Source organism: Bos grunniens, chromosome 18 (assembly GCF_055505025.1).
Source record: "Bos grunniens cultivar Pamir isolate PY7600 chromosome 18, Bosgru_T2T1.0, whole genome shotgun sequence".
Lineage (NCBI taxonomy): Eukaryota > Metazoa > Chordata > Mammalia > Artiodactyla > Bovidae > Bos > Bos grunniens.
The window spans coordinates 25,850,800-25,867,157 of NC_141182.1; the positions used below are offsets into that span (position 1 = coordinate 25,850,800).

The window sequence follows — 16,358 nt, forward strand, 5'->3', positions numbered from 1 at the left end:
ACAGTCTAATCAATCCCTTCTTGAGGGAAAAGAAGGTCCAGATTGGGGAAGAAAGGCCCACCACGGGAGCCTTCCCAAAGGGTGTCCAACAGCCTGGGCCAGCAGGGCCCTCTCCCAGCCCTTGTTGGGACACCAGGTCACCTGCCCTCCTCCTCTACCTGGAGAATCCCGTAGCAACCCTCAAGAGCCAGGGAAATGCTAACAAACCAAAGACACGCCCTGTGACCAGCTTTCCATTTTTGTCTACAGTCAAAATTCTTCCTCCTCTCAACACCCCTATTCCAGGCCACAGTCCATGGAGGCATGGGGCGTGGGGGGGGGAGGGGTGGCACATGCGTGGAGATGAGGCCCTGCAAGCTGCAGGTAAGAGCTGGGCACCCCACAACAGCCTCCATTGGCCAGTCTCTCCCGCTGCCCAAGGATCTCCTTGAGGGTCGAGGTCCCCCCTCATTCATCCCGACACGCCCAGAGCCCAGCATGAGCAGCCATACAACAGGAGCCCAATACATGTGTGTGGTTGAAATGAGGGCAATCCTGAGATACGTCACAGCAATCTGCCCTGGACTCTTAGCCCAACCCAAGACACCTCTGGGGCCAGAGGCTGTTGTCAGCACACCTTCCCCTCCCCCGTACCTACTGGGACCACGCAGGTGTGCTTAGGCAGGGCACCCCCACTTCAGGCCTGGTGCCTTAGGGTTAACACAAATAATTATGGGCTCAGCTCTAAGGCTGTGAAGCCCAAGTGAGGCAAAACATGCCCCACACAGAACCTCAAGACCAATGAGGGGCACCCCCATCAATAGCAGCAAGGGGGCAGTCTTCACTCTGAACCCCTGCTCCACCCAGTGGGTACCCACCTCCATTGTGTATGTCTTGCCAGCACCCGTCTGGCCGTAGGCGAAGATGCAGACATTGAAGCCATCAATGCAGGAGGTGATGAGGGCCTGCACCTCCTGGAACACCTGCAGAGAAGACGTAGGATGGAGGATGTGGAGCTGCCAAGGCTGCTGGCCGCCCCCAACCCCAGCCACCTCCTCCTGACCACTCCCCTTCTTCAGCTACAATATGGCACATGTTATCATGGGCAACCAGCTCACTGTGGAGGAATTTGTGACTAATGAGTCATTTACACTAGTCATCAGTGGGCAACCTCATTGCCGAAAGACTGAAAGGAAGTCAGGGTAGTAATTACTGCCCACTGGCACCTGAGGAAGGGGCAACCTGGGCCAGGAGCTCAGGAGCCCTCCCCCAGCTTTTCCCCCTCTCAAGGGAGAGGCAGCATGTGCCTGGCACCTCCACTGGCTTGCCTGCCAGCCAGCAACAAAGGACGGGGGCAAAGATAAAGCCTAGCCTGGGCACAAGCAAAACAGGCCTCTCAGGTTGGCCCTTGCAATGTGAGGGAAGAGCAGATGCTGAAAACACCTGGCTCACACAGGCTGCAGGCTCCTCCCTGGGGTCTGCGCGAGCAGCATGGAATCCCTAGAAAGGCCCGTGGGGCTGATAAAGGTGGTGCTCCTGGCTGGAGAGGCCTGCCTCCACACAAGCCAGGGTCCAGTGGGTGGGCGGGGCCATGTGAGTGGGAGGGGCTGAGAGTGGGTGTGGTTGATTATGGGCGGGGACGGTTGGGTGGGAGGGGCTATGAGGGTGGGTGTGGCTATAAGGATAGGAGGGATCACCCGAGTAGGATGGGCCCAAGAGTGGGTGTGGCTGAGATGGGCGGAGCCACGGGGGGGTTGCTCTAGCTTATACATGCATCTGCCCTTCCGAAGCCCTTTTTGCCTTCCCACCCTCTTCTCTCCTCCAGAGGTAAAGAGAGGGACCTTGTAGCCCTAGGCTTCTCCATCCTGTCTCCCCTCCCTTACGTTTATTTTCGTCCAGCCCTCACCCATCTCTCCCCCTTCATGTGAGGTGTGTCTCTCTGTCCCTCTCTCGGCAGGGGCCACACTCACGTCCTGCTGTGAGGCCTGTGAGGAGAAGACCTTGTCCAGCTCGAAGGAGACAGGCTTTCCTTTGTGCAGCAAGTGAATGATGGAGTCGTCGTCGGGATCAAAGGTCACAGCATTGGTCGCCTCAGGTCCTTCCCCGTCCTCTTTGGTGACTGGCCGGACACGGGCAATCACCCGGATGTTTCCTAGATTTGATGGGGCAGGAGAGATGGGTACAGGCCAGGTCAAGACCAGATTGCCTCCACACTGGTGTCCACTGGTGTCTGGAGCAGGCCAGTGGCTCAAGAGATCCTACCTTCTTAGTAAGGCCCCCAAGGGCAAGGTGGCCCACAAAGCTGTTCTTAGTCATTCACACTATACTATGAATTCATGTATCAATACATTTTTTGCTAAGCAAAGCAACTGAGGGTGGCAGCCTCACCTTGGGGACATAGAGGAAAGGTCAGTTTTCAGAGTTGAGACTTTGCACCTTGCACCCAGTTTGAGTGGGATACCAAAATGGACAACTCATTACACATCTGGACTTCAGTTTCCTCACACACACAATGAGGGGCTTGGATCCCACTAAGCCTAGGAGCTTGTTCTCATTCTAGAAGGGCACTGTGAATGCCAGGACAGAGTCTGGGAATCAGATGGGCTGACGGGACCAGGCAGAAGATGGGCACAGGCAACAGAGCAGCCCCGGGGTTGACTGGGGCACAGATTCAATCACGCCACCCGCCTTGCTTCAAGCCCTTAGATGGGATCCCAGAGGCTTGAATGAAGAGAATGAAGAGAAAACTCCCCATCACATCTAGCATGGCCCCACCTCCCTCCACCTGTCCACTGCAGCTCACAGTCCAGGTCTCAACCCTGGTTCCACCTCCTACAAGAAGCCCCCTCGACACCCTCAACTCTCAGATATTTAGGAGCTCTGAGAACCCCTCCCCAGCCCAGGTAAAGGGGCACTGATGGGGTTCTCAGGGTGATTAATGATCACTGTCTGCTCCCCTCCACTGAAACTGAAGGGAGCACCATGAGGGCAAGGGCAGGTTCTGTGGGGTCCAGAGACATATCCTCAGTGTCTGGAACAGCATGTGGCACAGGGCAGGTGCTCTCTGGACCGCTGGGCAGTGAACGGGTGCTCTCTCAAGCTTGACCAAGCCCTACATCAGAATAAGTGACATTCTAGCCACCCACCACCCAGTACTTCAATGCCCTGCTCCTCCAACACCTGGCAGGCTGCCATGGGCACGAGGAAAGGCTTCAGAGTTGGATGGATCCAAGGTGCAAAGTTTGTTTACTCGCCATGAAGTTTTGAGCAAATTCCCTGTGACATTCCTGTGCCTCTGTACCCTTATTTACAAAGAGGGCATCACAACAGTCCCTCAAAATGACAGGGCACAGCTCCAAGGACTGGCACTGGGGGCCAAAGGCAAGGGCAGGAGCACCCCCGAGGCAGGTCAGGGCCCCCTCTGCTGGGCACCCCCTAACCCACACGGCAGTCACCTTTCAGCCGCACGAGCTCATTGTGGCACTTTTTACGCAGCTGCAGCTCCCGGCGGTACTTGCGCAGCAGTTCCTGGTTGTTGCTATTGACCTCCTCGATGGCCTGGCCAATCTGGTGGGGGAAGGGCAGTGCCATCAGGGGGCCAGTTCCACCCACCTCACATGCCCGGCCGCTGCCCCCCCACTGACAGCCTGCTCATCGCTGCCTGCCCTGGACTGGGCACCTAAGCTGAGCTGTCACACGTCAGATTTTCCCAATAACCCCTCTGGGTAGGTACTGTGACCAGACCCATTTTACAGAGCAAGAAACTGAGCCCCAAAGAAGCTAAGCCAACCTCAATGTTGCCCTGCTGATGAGCAAAGAGCTGGGACTCAGCCCTCACTCCACAGCACCAGCCCTTGACTACAGGATTCAGTTGGACCCAAATCTCAGCTCTATTCTGAAGAGCTGGGAGACCAGAAGCAACTGGCTCAATGTCTTCGAGCCTCAATTTCCTCATCTGTAAAATGGGAATTCATAGGAGCTGGTGATAAAGATTTCAAGTTCCATTCATAGGGAAAAGAAACAAGATGCAGGCTACACTCACACCTGTTCCCCTTTGTTGGGAGAAAGGGAAGTGCGTGTACATGCACATACATGTCAATAGTTTTCAACATGCTCAGGATACCCTTTAGGGGACATGCTGGGAGAGGTTTCTTTTGAGGAGCGGGCTGGGTGGCAGAGAGAGGCCTTTCCTTTTCATCCGACGCCCATCTGTGAAGTCTGTAGTTGCAACATGTCCATGTATTATTGACATGATTTTTTTTATTAAAGGAGAAGAACTATTTTCGAGTCCCCAAATATATGTCTATCCTGCGGAGCTGTCACACAGACTCAAGGAGCTGATGGCTATAAAAGGCTCGGCATGTAGGAGGCACTTTAGAGACGTTGGTTATTCTCATACTGCACAAGTACAGCTTGAAAAAATTAAATTAAACCTAACAGATGTAAAGATATGTGTAGCATGTTTGAGATATAAAGATATGTGTAGCCCATATGGAATATAAAGATATATGTGACGTGTTTGCTTTACAGACTCATAACAAGACAAATATCCAAATACCTACCCCTGATCAGACTGTTTTTCCAATGGTCTGAGGACAGCTGTGTGTGTGGTAGGGAAGGGAGCTGCCGTCTGCGGGTTTGTCTGAGTTTGAGAAGGGCGTGGTAGGGGATGCTGTGTCCACCCAGGGGCTCCAGAGCCTCTCCCAGCCCCGCCACCCAGGGCCTGCACTCACCTCGGCCTTGACACTCTTGAGGGCCTCCTGCAGCAGCAGCGGGAAGCCGCGCACCTGACGCTTGAGCCCATTGTAGTCATTGGTCAGGGTCCGCAGTGCTGGCTGCAGCGTCAGCAGGTTGGTCCGGACGCCTATGGGGACACAAAGGGGTGAGAGGCAGATGGGGTGAAGGGCCGTGGTGTGAGGAGCAGGCTAGCGCTCAGCCGGCCGGCTTACCTGCCAGGTTCTCGTGTACCGCCTTCATCTCCACCTGGGCTCTGGCGAAGGCCTCCTCGATGGCCCGGTTCTTGTCCTCCTCCAGGGACTGCATCTCTTCCAGCATCTGCCCGTGGGCCCTCTCCAGCTCCGACTCGTACATGGCGATCTGAAGCCAGGGTCAGGAGCTCAGTGCAATGCCCCACGGGAAGGTGAGATGCCCCCCCACACACACACATGCACGAAGGAGGGATAGGATGGCCGTCTCTCTCCCCAAAAGGGCTGCCAGCTCCGTGCAGCTACTTCCCAGCATCAGCCCAGCACCATCCAAGGTCCCATAGGCCCTGGGAAGCAGGGGAGAGGATCTCTCATCAGTTATGATACGGACCAGGGTACCCTTCCAAGAGCGTTGTGTGCCAGGCCCTGAGTCAATCTTGCAATGAGGTCAAGCCTCACTGGGAGCTGGGTTCTGCGATCAGACCATTTTACAGATGAACAGAAACTTGCCCTTGGTCACGACGGCCAGCAGGGAGAGGGGGACTGGAACACGGGTCTGTGGGACCCCAAGTGCTCAGCCTCTGCACTGTGCCAGAGTGCGACCCCAGCGTCATGCCGCCCCGACAGCCACGCGATGACCCACACACCTGCGCCCGGAGCTGTGCGGTCAGCTGGTGCGAGCTCTGCAGCTGCTGCTCCATCTCCTTCAGCACCTGCCTCTGCATGGCCACCTGCTCCTGCAGGTGCTGGTTCCGGGCCTGCGACTCACTGAGGGCCTGCTTGGTCTTGGACGACTCTACCTCCACTGTCTTGATGACATACTGCGAGGAAGGGGCGGAGGGGCAGGCACACAGAGGTGTGTGGGTGCCTTGCCCTCACCCTGGGACCCTGAGGGGACCCTCAGGAGCATCCCACTAACATCCCGCAGAAAAAAACTAGAGGAGCCCTGAGGTCTTGGCTTTCCAGAATGCTGCAGGGGCCTCCTGGAATCTTCTCATTTTCACGAACCCACGAGGAGCCTGGCTGTGGCCCAAGACTGGGCACAGAACAGACAAGGAGGGCAAAGACGAGAGCAGAACATAGTGAAGCATCACATCCATGCCTGGCTCATAGCAGGCACCCCAAGCCTCGGTTGCTGGACGCCTACATGGCCTGACCCTGGGCAGCAGGAAGGGGAAGGGGCCAGGCTGAGTGCAGACCTGGAAGGATTCCTTCAACCCCTTGCACCTACTTATTCACCAAGACAAGCCTGTTCTACGTCTGGCCGTCCTGGGCTCCAGAGACCAGTGCCGAGGCACAGCCCAGGTGCATACAGCAGGCAGCCACCCAGCCCCAGCTCACCTTGATGGGCGGTGACTGGGCGCGCAGGCTGGCGATGGTCTCGTGGCTGTCTCGCAGGCGCCGGCTGAGCCTCTCCTCCTCCTGCGCCTTCTCAGCCAGGCAGTCCTTGAGCCGCAGCTCCACCTCGGCCAGCCGGTCGGTCTTCTGCTGCACCTCCAGGTTCAGCTCTGACAGCAGGCCTTTGTTCTCCGCCACCTCCAGCTGTAGCTGGGACAGTCTGTCGCGGAGCTGGGCGCTCTCCTGCAGACGGACAGCCACAGAGGCATGGGAGGTGGGGATGGGTCAGGTGTGAGACCAGCAGGCAAGAGTCAGCGTGAGGAGCTGGGGTGACTGCTGGGAATCAAGCCCCCTGTCCCCTGACCACACTGGTCCTGGGCCCACCTGGCTGTGCTCGCAGCCCGTGCAAGGGGCCGCCGGCTTGGCCCTCAGCTCCTGCAGCTCCGCCTCGCAGCGCCGCATCTCCTGCCTCAGTCGCTCATTCTCCACCATCAGCAGGTCCCGGTGCTTCTCCAAGTCGGTGCCTCCCTGCAGAGAGCCAAAGTCGAGGTGGGGGCATGTGGCCAGGGCAGGTGGGGGGAAGGATGGGGCAGCGGGGAGGCAGAGACAGTACAGGGTGCAGTGGGCAGAGGGCCAAGATGGGGAGGAAGAGAGAAGGAGTAAAGAGAAAGAAAGGCCGGTGATGGACGGAGAGAAGAGAGAAGGGGCTCCAGAGAAGATAAAGACAAAGATGAGGGCAGAGGAGAGAAGAGATGGAGGAGGGTGGTGAGATAGGAACGGCTCCTGGCTACACCCCAGCCCTCTCATTCTATTTTCCTGAGTGTGAAAGTAACAAGGAAAGTCATATTTATATACACAGAGATCACACTCCTGCTTTACACCAGCAAACAAGTATTAACCTCCCTCCCATTATGGGTCATGCAAGCTCGTGGTGATAAGTACCCTGGAAGCTTCTCCCCACCCCTCAGCCCCGTTAGGATGGCGTTGTTGGGCTCACCAGCTCAGATCGAAGGCGGCTCACTTCCTGGGCCTGGCTTATAAGCTTCTCCTTCAGATGTTCCACCTGCCAGCACAAAGCCGGGGTGGTAAGCCTGGTTCCTCACTCCCAGGCCTCTCGCCCAACCCCATGGCCCCAGCCCTCCCTGTGTTCATACATCAGACCACACCTGAACTCCAGATGCAATGCACCTGACCTGGTCCTGACAGCTCTCAGCACACTCTCCCATCACAGAACCGGCCAGCTTGGGCTCTCAGGAGTCCAGGGAGCAAATGCAGAGAAGTGACCCCTGGGCCCACTCCAGGGGCAGCTTGACAGGGGCCTCAAAGGGCTGACCCTCAGGACACCTGCCTTGCCCAGACCCCTGCCCAGGCCTGTAGCTACTTTTGTATTTGTAACTTTATATCTTTTTTTTTCTTAAAAGGCCTCCAAATTGTATAAACTCCAGGTACTACAAAATGTGGATTGGTCCTTGTCCAGCCCCTAGAATTTCCCACTCTGAGTGGTTCCTGGGGAGTCTGTCTATGGAGACACCAGCCTGCCAGTGACCAGCACAACTTTAGGATCTGCGTCCACCCTGGCTTCCAGTCTGCCTTGCCGGAGAGCCGTGGGATGTGCACTCCATCAGGAGGTGAGGGTGACCTGGTTCAGCCAGAGCCCAAGGAGGAGAAACCAGCCCCCAGAGAGCAGGGTTCCAGGGGGGCTGCCTGTTCTCCCCGCAGGCCTAGACCCTGGTTCCACATCAGCCTGCCCCCAGGAACTCTCCCCTTGGAAATAACCCAAAATGCAGATGAGGACTTTGGCACCAGCATTCATCAGAGCACGTGTAGGGATTTCCCTGCAGAACATTCTGTGATGACCACAGGGAACCTTGGGAAAGGTACCGTGAGAGAGTCAGGCTTCCTCCACGGAGATAAGGAGATGCAGTTTACACAAGCAGGCCACAAAGCCTTGGGCTGGCTATTACTACACACCAGGAGACAAAGCCTACTGCCTACAGGGTTCACCAGCCAGAAAAGCAGGTGAAAGGCAGAGCAGGAGCAGACGCCCAAGATCCAGCTGAAGAAGGTGGGAGTGCGGCGTGAGGTGGGGACACAGGCCCAGTGTTGCCAAACTTCTGACCTTTCAAGCGAGGCCAGACATGGGGATTTTCAGGTTGTGCATATTAAATCTCCCCACTACGTATGGCTGAGATGTCATCAACAATCGGTTGAGCACAAGCTCAGAACCAACCATCTCCTGGGGCTGGAGAAGGCAGCTGAACCACAAGTTGGTCTCTGCTTCTCTGAGCGGGTTGGGGGAGGAACTGGGTAACAGGCGTGACCCCACCTCCGAGGAAAAGACCAGTGACACCAGCGAGCTGCTTCCTTATAGTTGAGGAGGTGGAGTACAAGACCCAAGACCCAGAGAGGGGTTGGGAGGACCAACCTGGCTGCCCAAAGCCTGCTGGCTGGCAAGCAGGTGACTTAAGGGAGGGCACCCAAGAAGGTCACCTCTGTCACCTGCTCCACCAGCACATTCCTTCCTAGCAATGCACGGGACGTGGACCAAGGCAGGTAGCAAAGCCTATGCCACTTCTCTGCCCACTCCAGCGCCCTCTTCTGTTAAGAGCCTGACACACAGAGCGTTCAGTCCCTTTGCCCTAGAGGGGAGTTTGAATAAAGCAGCCTATCATTCCTTAGTCATGAAACTGGCAACAACCTGAATGCCCAGCATCAGGGGACTGCTTAGGTGGGTCACGGTAAATGCACTCATACACTACTGTGTAATTGTTGCTTATATGCTTATCATGAATTTGAAATGATGTAGGGAATGGCTCCTCAATGTATTAAGTCAAAGAAAAATACAAAAACAAAATTGGATTTGTAATACAAGAAAGTAGAGGGTGCTGGATAGCAGGATTATGTTTGACAGGCGTTTAGCACTTTGCAGTAATTTTTAAGTCTCAAAGAATATATATTTCTCTTGTACTCCTCCCACCCTGAAATAGGTGGGAGTCCACCTCGTTTTGAAAGGTTGGGGTCTCCCACCTCCCTTCCCTTCCTCAGAAATCACCCAGTAAGATCCACTTGCACAGAGTTGGTGCCCCAACAGACTGCTTCCCTGGCGCCGGGCTGGGGGTGCTCAGACTTCGTGTGTCCCCGACACCACTGGCACTCAGATCCAGTGCAGAGAAAGTGGGGGTTTCCAGTGTTTACCTGAGGGGGGTGGTCAGGATGCTTACCTGCCACCTGCCTGCAGCCCAGTTCCTATTCTCTTCTTACATCACAATCGGAACTCTAGGAGCACCAAGCCTCTGTCTGGAATTTCAGAGGGGTACCCCCAAAAGGCAGAGGCTGCCCTGGGGGCCCAGGCTAGGGGTGAGGTGGGGCATGAGGAAGAGGCTGTAAAAGGCCCCTCTTGTCAGAGATGTGAGACCCTCGTCCTCTCCCGGCTTGTGTCGGGCAGTGGGGGACACACCAACACCTTTGGTCAGGCAGCAACCACCCCATGGCGTGCGGTGGCTGCGCCCTAGCTGGCCAGCTCCACTAGGGGCCTGGGAGTGAAGAACACGTGCTGCCCAGGCGCAGGATCCCTGCCCACCACAAAGAGGGCTCAGCTTTAGCGGGGGGGCCACGGGGAAGATGGCAGCTTTCTCCCAGCCTGGGAAGTGGAACAGGTGAGTCCCTCAGAGTCAGGGAAAACAGTGGGCAATGGAGACAGCGACAGGAGGCAGGCTCAGAGCAGAGACGGGGAGCTGAGGGTGAGCCTGACCCAACAGGAAGCAGAGCTTCCTGTTGGAGGGGGCCCCACAGGCCCCCCCGCCCACCCACCCAGCACAGCTCTGAATCAGCCACCATACCAGCATCTGTACACAAAGAGGGTTCAAAGAGTCAGCCAGAAGGCCAAGCAGGCTCCTAATAGGCTGCCATGACGACCCCCAGAACAGCACGCAGGCAACCCCAGGCTGAGAAGGGACCAGGCTGAGTTTGTGCAACATTCTCCCTGGGGCTTCCCAGGTGGCACCAGTGGTAAAGAATCTGCCTGCCAGTGCAGGAGACATAAAAGACACAGGTTCGATCCCTGGGTTGGGAAGTTCCCCTGGAGGAGGGTATGGCAACCCATTCCAGTATTCTTGCCTGGAGAATCCCAGAGGAAATACAGTCCATGGGTCATAAAGAGTCGAACATGACTGAAGCGACTTAACATACACACACTGCCTGAGCTCAGTCTCATCATCCAGAGAAACTGAGTCACAGGCCTGGTGCAGGGCAGCCTCAGGGGAGACCTGGGAGATGGGGCCCGTCTGCTGACCTGACGCCAACCCATAGTTACATCTCCCAGCAGAAGCAGGCTCAGCAGAGGGTGGGGCTGCTCGAGCTGGTCTGCGTTTTCCCAGTTGTCTGCTCCTCTCAATGCAGACAACCTACTGATTACCTACCCTCGACCTCCCACCAAGCCTGGCCCTCCATCATCAGCTGTCTTCGGAGGAACGGAGGGCTGTCCCAGTGGCGAGACCAAGGGATTCCTGAGCTGGGAAAATGAGAGGGCCTGCAATCCAGACAGCCCCAAGGAAACAGTCCAGAGGCCTGAGGGGCAGCCCCGGGAAGCATACTGTCTTGCCCCCAACACACTCCCCATTCCACGAGACCTGACTCCTGGCTGCCTACATATGTGACCAATGACCAAGCCTGGCTGGCTACGTCCACCCACCCTGCCTCTACTGCTGGGTTTTCACATGTGAGTTCTCTGCCACCAAGGGTCACTGGGATTATGGACTCTCAGGCCGGACTTGCCCAGCTTTGTAATACAGACATTGCCCTAATGTGCCGGACAACCATGGATATGTCTCAAGTCCATCATGCCTCTCTCCATATCCTTGGCTGTAGAGTGAGGCTACCTTACCGAGGAGGTCTGGAGGATTAAGTCAGATTACAAGAGATAACATATATGCAAAGTGCTTAGGACAGGGCCCAGCACCGTAATGAGTTCTATTAACAGAATGAAAGTTCAGATATGCAGAGATATTTGTCTATTGTGTCAGCGGTGTACTCCCAGTGCCTAGAATGGCACCTGGTATACAGTAGGTGCTCAGTAAACACATATAGAAGAGTGTTGAATGCCTGAGTGAGCTGAAAGGCAGGGCACGGGGCAGCAAAGGTGGCACAGGCTGGGGCTCACTGAAGGATGCTCCCTTCCAGCAAAGGCAGGAGTGGCTACTGGGCTGCAGGCAGTGGCTGCCATGTGGGAATGTCGGCCCAGAGGTGCCACATCTTCCGATATTTTATGACAAAAAAAAAGGAAGCTGAGGTTTTTATACGAACTTAACTAAGATTTAAATGGTGGCAACTAACTTGAGCATTAAAAAAATCAGGCCAACTGGAACTAATAAATTCAGCCAAGTTGCAGGATACAACACATTAAAAATCAGTTGTGTTTCTATGCACGAATACTGGACAATACAAAAAGGAAATTAAGAAAACAATTTCATTTACAATAGCATCAGAAAGAATAAAATATGTAGAAATAAAGCAACGATGGAGGCAAAACCTTGTTCACTAAAAACTATAAAACGTTGCTGGAAGAAATTAAAGATGATAATGGTAATGGAAACACATCTTGCATTCGTAGTTTGGAAACAATATTGCTAACATGTCAACACTACCCAGAGCAATCTATAGATTCAATGCAATCTCTATTTAAATCCTAATGACATTTTTTGCAGAAATAGAAAAGTCCATCCCAAACTTCATATGAAATCTCAGAAGATTTCAAAAAAAAAAAAACAATTTTGAAGAAGAATAAAGTTGGAAGACCCACACTCCTTGATTTCAAAACTTACAACAAAGCTCCAATAAACCAAAAAGTGTGGAATTGGCATAAAGACAGATATATAGACCAATGGAGTAGGACAGAGAGCCTAGAAATAAACCCTCATATATCTGGTCAACTGATTTTTGACAAGGGTGTTAAGATTTCTAATGAGGAAAGGATAGTCTTTTCAACAAGTGGTGCTGGGAAAATGATATCCACACACAAAAGAATGAAGCTGGACACTTACTAACACCATATACAAAAATTAACTCAAAATGGATCAAAGATCTAAACACAAAAGCTAAAACTATATATAAAATTCTTAGAAGAAAACAAGGAGAAAGCTTCATGACATTAGATTTGGCAATGATTTCTTGATTAGATCTTTACTTTGAACCCCTCAATCCTCTGAGGTACATACTATTATTATCTCCATTTTACAGGAGGAAAAACTGAGGTCCCAAGAGATTAAGCCTTGGTTAATCTTGCTCAAGGTCACTGGACTATTAAGTGCTGGTGCTAGAATTGGAGCCCCTGCAGAGCCCTCAGTCTTAACTACTAGGCCACGTGGCTTTTCAGGAAGAGCAACATGGCAAAGCCAGTTGAGTTCAAAGACAAGTCTGGACAAGAATGGGAACCAGGAGGCATCCTGAGAATGAGGTGGAGGGTACTCCATGGTGGGCTTTTCTTAGAGAAGCAACATATAGAAAAACCGAGAAGGTCAATCTGTGTCAAATCACAGTGAGGCTGACAGGAAACCAGAGCACACAGATGTGACACCTCACGAGGCACAGCATTTTACAGTTTATGGTCCACTCTTCTGTCCAGTTTCACAACTGAGCTGCTCAGTAACCATGAAGCAACATCTATTAGACCCAGTTTAGAGATGGGTAAATGAAGACTCAGACAGGAAGTGACTTACTACAGCTGCACAGCCAGTACTCAAACCCTGCGCACGTGATTCCAAATCCAACACTCCTCCCAGTAACAGTGAGGGTACTGATGGCAGTGACACCAATAACACTGGTCCTCTCACCAGATACTGTTATTATGTCCATTTTACAGATGAGGAAACTGAGGTGCAGAGTGGTAATTAACTAACCCAAGGTCACACAGCTGATGAGCAGTGCCAAAGTCAGGACGTGGATGGGACTCCGGGCCTCTCAGCTCCACAGGGTCAGACCCTTCCAAGAGTGGTTCAGAGACCTGAACCTTCAGGCGCACCTCCTGAGATACTTTTTCAGACAAGAGCTTGCAGGAATAAAACATGACCCAAGACCGGGAACCATTCTGAATTCTCCAGATCATCCAGAGGAGTGGAGGCTGGGATAAGGGAAGGGGTCAGGACTGCCTGGAAAGCTGCAGCTCAAAGACACCAAAAAGGCTGAGATGCTTAACACTCAGCTTCCCGTCTAAAAAGTAAGTCAATTTTGCTAATTAAAGGGAAAAAAAAATGTTTCTTAAACATTCATTTAGGGGCTTCCCTGGTGGCTCAGTGGTAAAGAATCTGCTTGCAATGCAGGAGCCACAGGAGATGTGGGTTCGATCCCTGGGTTGGGAAGATCTCCTGGAGAAGGGCACGGCAACCCATTCCAGTATTCTTGCCTGGAGAATCCCAAAGACAGAGGAGTCTGGTGGGTTACAGTCCATGAGAGTCACAAAGAATCAGACATGACAGAAGAGACTTAGCATGCACACACACAAACATTTGTTTAAAGTCACAATAGGCCACATATTATTTCATTTATATGAAATGTTCAGAAAATATCAATCCATATAAACAGAAAGCAGGGCACAGGACTTCTCTGGTGGTCCAGTGGTTAAGATTCCATGTTGCCAATGCAGGGGACACAAGTTTGATCCCTGGTCAGAGAACTAAGATCCCACATGCCATGCGGTGAGGCCAAAAGATTTTTTAAAAACCCAGAAAGCTGGGCAGTGGTTGCCAGGGGTTGGGGGAAAGGGCACATAAGGAGTGACTTAATAGGTCTTTGAAGGGTGACAAAAATGTTCTAAAATTAGACAGTGGTGATGGATGCATCATCACCTTAATATACTTAAGACCATACATTGTATACCTTAAACGGATGAGTTCTATGGAATGTGAATTCTATCTCAGAAAACTTCTTCAAAAAACAAAACTTGTTTCAAAAGTGAAGTGCCCAGACAAACTAAACCAAGGGAAGTCGGGGAAGGAGGAGCTCTCCCCGCTACAGGTCCTGATCTCCCTGACAAAGGCATCTGGTAAGGGCCCGCATGCCCTCTGTGTGCGCCCGCCAGCAGAGACTTCGTTACTCTCCCACCTTTACATAAATGCAAGTGACAAATGTCTGTCCTCCCCTAGACTGCAGCTGCCACAGGCCAAGGCATGCCTGTCCACCTGGGCACCCCCACTGCTCAGCTGGGTGCCTGTACAGACCAGGCACCCAGCAGCCATCTGAGGCAGGAAGGCAGGAGGTAACGGTGATACAAAGTTGGTGTGTTACACCTGCCATGAAGAGCTCCCACGAGTGGGGCACACCAGCCCAGGGCAGCAAACAGTGGGGTCAATGTACGAGGAGACAGACAGACTGGGCACCAGGGAGGCCCCAGGGAGGCCCACCCAACTCAGCAAAGGACAGGTGGTCAGGACAGAGAGAGCCTGAGGATACACTTATAAGCATTTTTCCAAAACGCTGCATCTGGAAAGTGCATGAGGACTTCCCTGGTGGCGCAGTGGACAAGAATCCACATGCTGCAGAGTAACTAAGCCCGTGGGCCACAACTACTGAACCTCAGCGCACCTAGAGCCTGTGCTCCGTCACAAGAGAAGCCACCACAATGAGAAGCCTGTGCACCGCAAGGAAGAACAGCCCCCGTTGGCCGCAACTAGAGAAAGCCCACATGCAGCAACGAAGACCTAGTGCGGCCAAAAATAAAAAAATAAATAAAAGTGCATGAAAATAATCCGCTGCCCCCGGAACTGAGAACAAGTCACGGCATCCAGTAATGAGGAACAGAAGATCCACAGGCTGGGCAATCACAGAGAAAGAAGCTGGTCCACCTGAAGGCAGGGCGTTCTACAGAGAGTCAGGCCCGGGAGCGCAGGCACAGGTTCCAACACGGAGATGGTGTGCAGACAGGGCTGGGGAGCTTGGGGAAGTGGGAAAGGTCAGACTCAGGCCTGAGAGACACTGACGATTAGAGTGGGGAGTTGAGCCCTAGGAAAGGGGCCTCGGGGCCCACATGATGGTGGGAAGGAGTGAATTGGCCAGGCACTCGGGGGAAGGCCAGGGGGTCAGCCCAAAGGGCCTGTGGCATCCCCAGCATCCTCCTGGCCAGCTAATGCAGGAGACAACACTGGCTAGCATGAACCTTTGCTTTCTCTGGCTCCCAGAGATTTGTGAGCTCCCTTCTCTCCCTGGTACACACCCCAGCCTCTCTTCTCCTGCCAGTTTTCCATGGGGCGACCTCTGCGATGAGTTTGGTCCATGTGGGCTGCCCGAGCCAGGCCAACTTAGAAGATGGAGCGGACTCAGCACCAGCCTCAGAGCAGGAATATCCCTGCGCCTTCCTGCTCCGCCCACGTCTACACATGCTGCCTGTCACTCATGGAGATGCGGATCTGGCCCCCTGGTAACCACGAGGAACGGCACGTGGAAGACCAGGACGGGAGGCCCAGGCCTCCATGTGTTCCCAAGCCAGGGGAGGAGACCCCATCTGTCCATTGTGCGGGTGGCCTGGAGGGTCCCAGGTACCCTGGGCGATGTCCTCTGACCTGTTCCACGGTGGGCAGTGGCCTCAGCCCGTCCCACCCTCCCCAGATACCTGGTTCTGCAGCTGCGTGGACGCGGCTTGCTGCTCACTGTCGCGGACAGCCAGCCTCTCCCGCAGGGCCACCAGCTCCTCCTGCAGCTGGGCTTTCTCCTCCCGCAGCTGGGACATGGCCTCCACCATCCTATGTACCACGGGGGCGGCACTGGGTGACCCCGACAGGCTTGAGCACCTCCCGCTGCCAAAGGGCCTCCCACCTATGAGCAAAGTAGCGGCTGATCAGCGGGGCAGCAGAGGCCTCAGCCTGGCTGAGGACAGGGGGCCTGTCATGGCAGGATGGACCATGGGGATGGGGAGTGGATGTAAGCAGAGGGGACAAAGGAGCTGGGCAAGGGCTGGGGCAGCAGCGGGAGTTAGCGGGTGCTGGTGGGTTAGTGGGGGGGTCTCCAGGGCCTGCCTTGGAGGAAGCCACTTTAGTGGGAAGTTTCTGGTGGGTAGAACTGCCTGGACCAGGAGTCAGGAAAGCAACTTCCACTCATTACTCCCCCAAAGCCTATGTTCTAGGTTTGATG

At 54.0% G+C, this 16,358-nt stretch overlaps 1 protein-coding gene across 42 annotated transcripts in view; it reads right to left on the reverse strand.

The window, feature by feature from the left end:
- The window catches only part of KIFC3 (kinesin family member C3), a 57,086-nt gene that overhangs the window by 4,870 nt on the left and 35,858 nt on the right, over positions 1-16,358 (reverse strand). For 21 of the 42 annotated variants that reach the window (XM_086350862.1, XM_086350865.1, XM_086350858.1 and 18 more), the window contains 9 exons: positions 7,240-7,305; positions 6,627-6,770; positions 6,246-6,485; positions 5,552-5,725; positions 4,929-5,076; positions 4,713-4,843; positions 3,435-3,546; positions 1,950-2,131; positions 858-962 (listed from right to left, as the gene is read on the reverse strand). In XM_086350862.1, the coding sequence (XP_086206988.1) occupies positions 858-962; positions 1,950-2,131; positions 3,435-3,546; positions 4,713-4,843; positions 4,929-5,076; positions 5,552-5,725; positions 6,246-6,485; positions 6,627-6,770; positions 7,240-7,305 (1,302 nt within the window). Of the gene's footprint in view, positions 1-857; positions 963-1,949; positions 2,132-3,434; positions 3,547-4,712; positions 4,844-4,928; positions 5,077-5,551; positions 5,726-6,245; positions 6,486-6,626; positions 6,771-7,239; positions 7,306-15,840; positions 16,044-16,358 lie in introns of all 42 variants that reach the window. The other 21 variants (XM_086350850.1, XM_086350847.1, XM_086350844.1 and 18 more) reach the window with 2 other exon arrangements.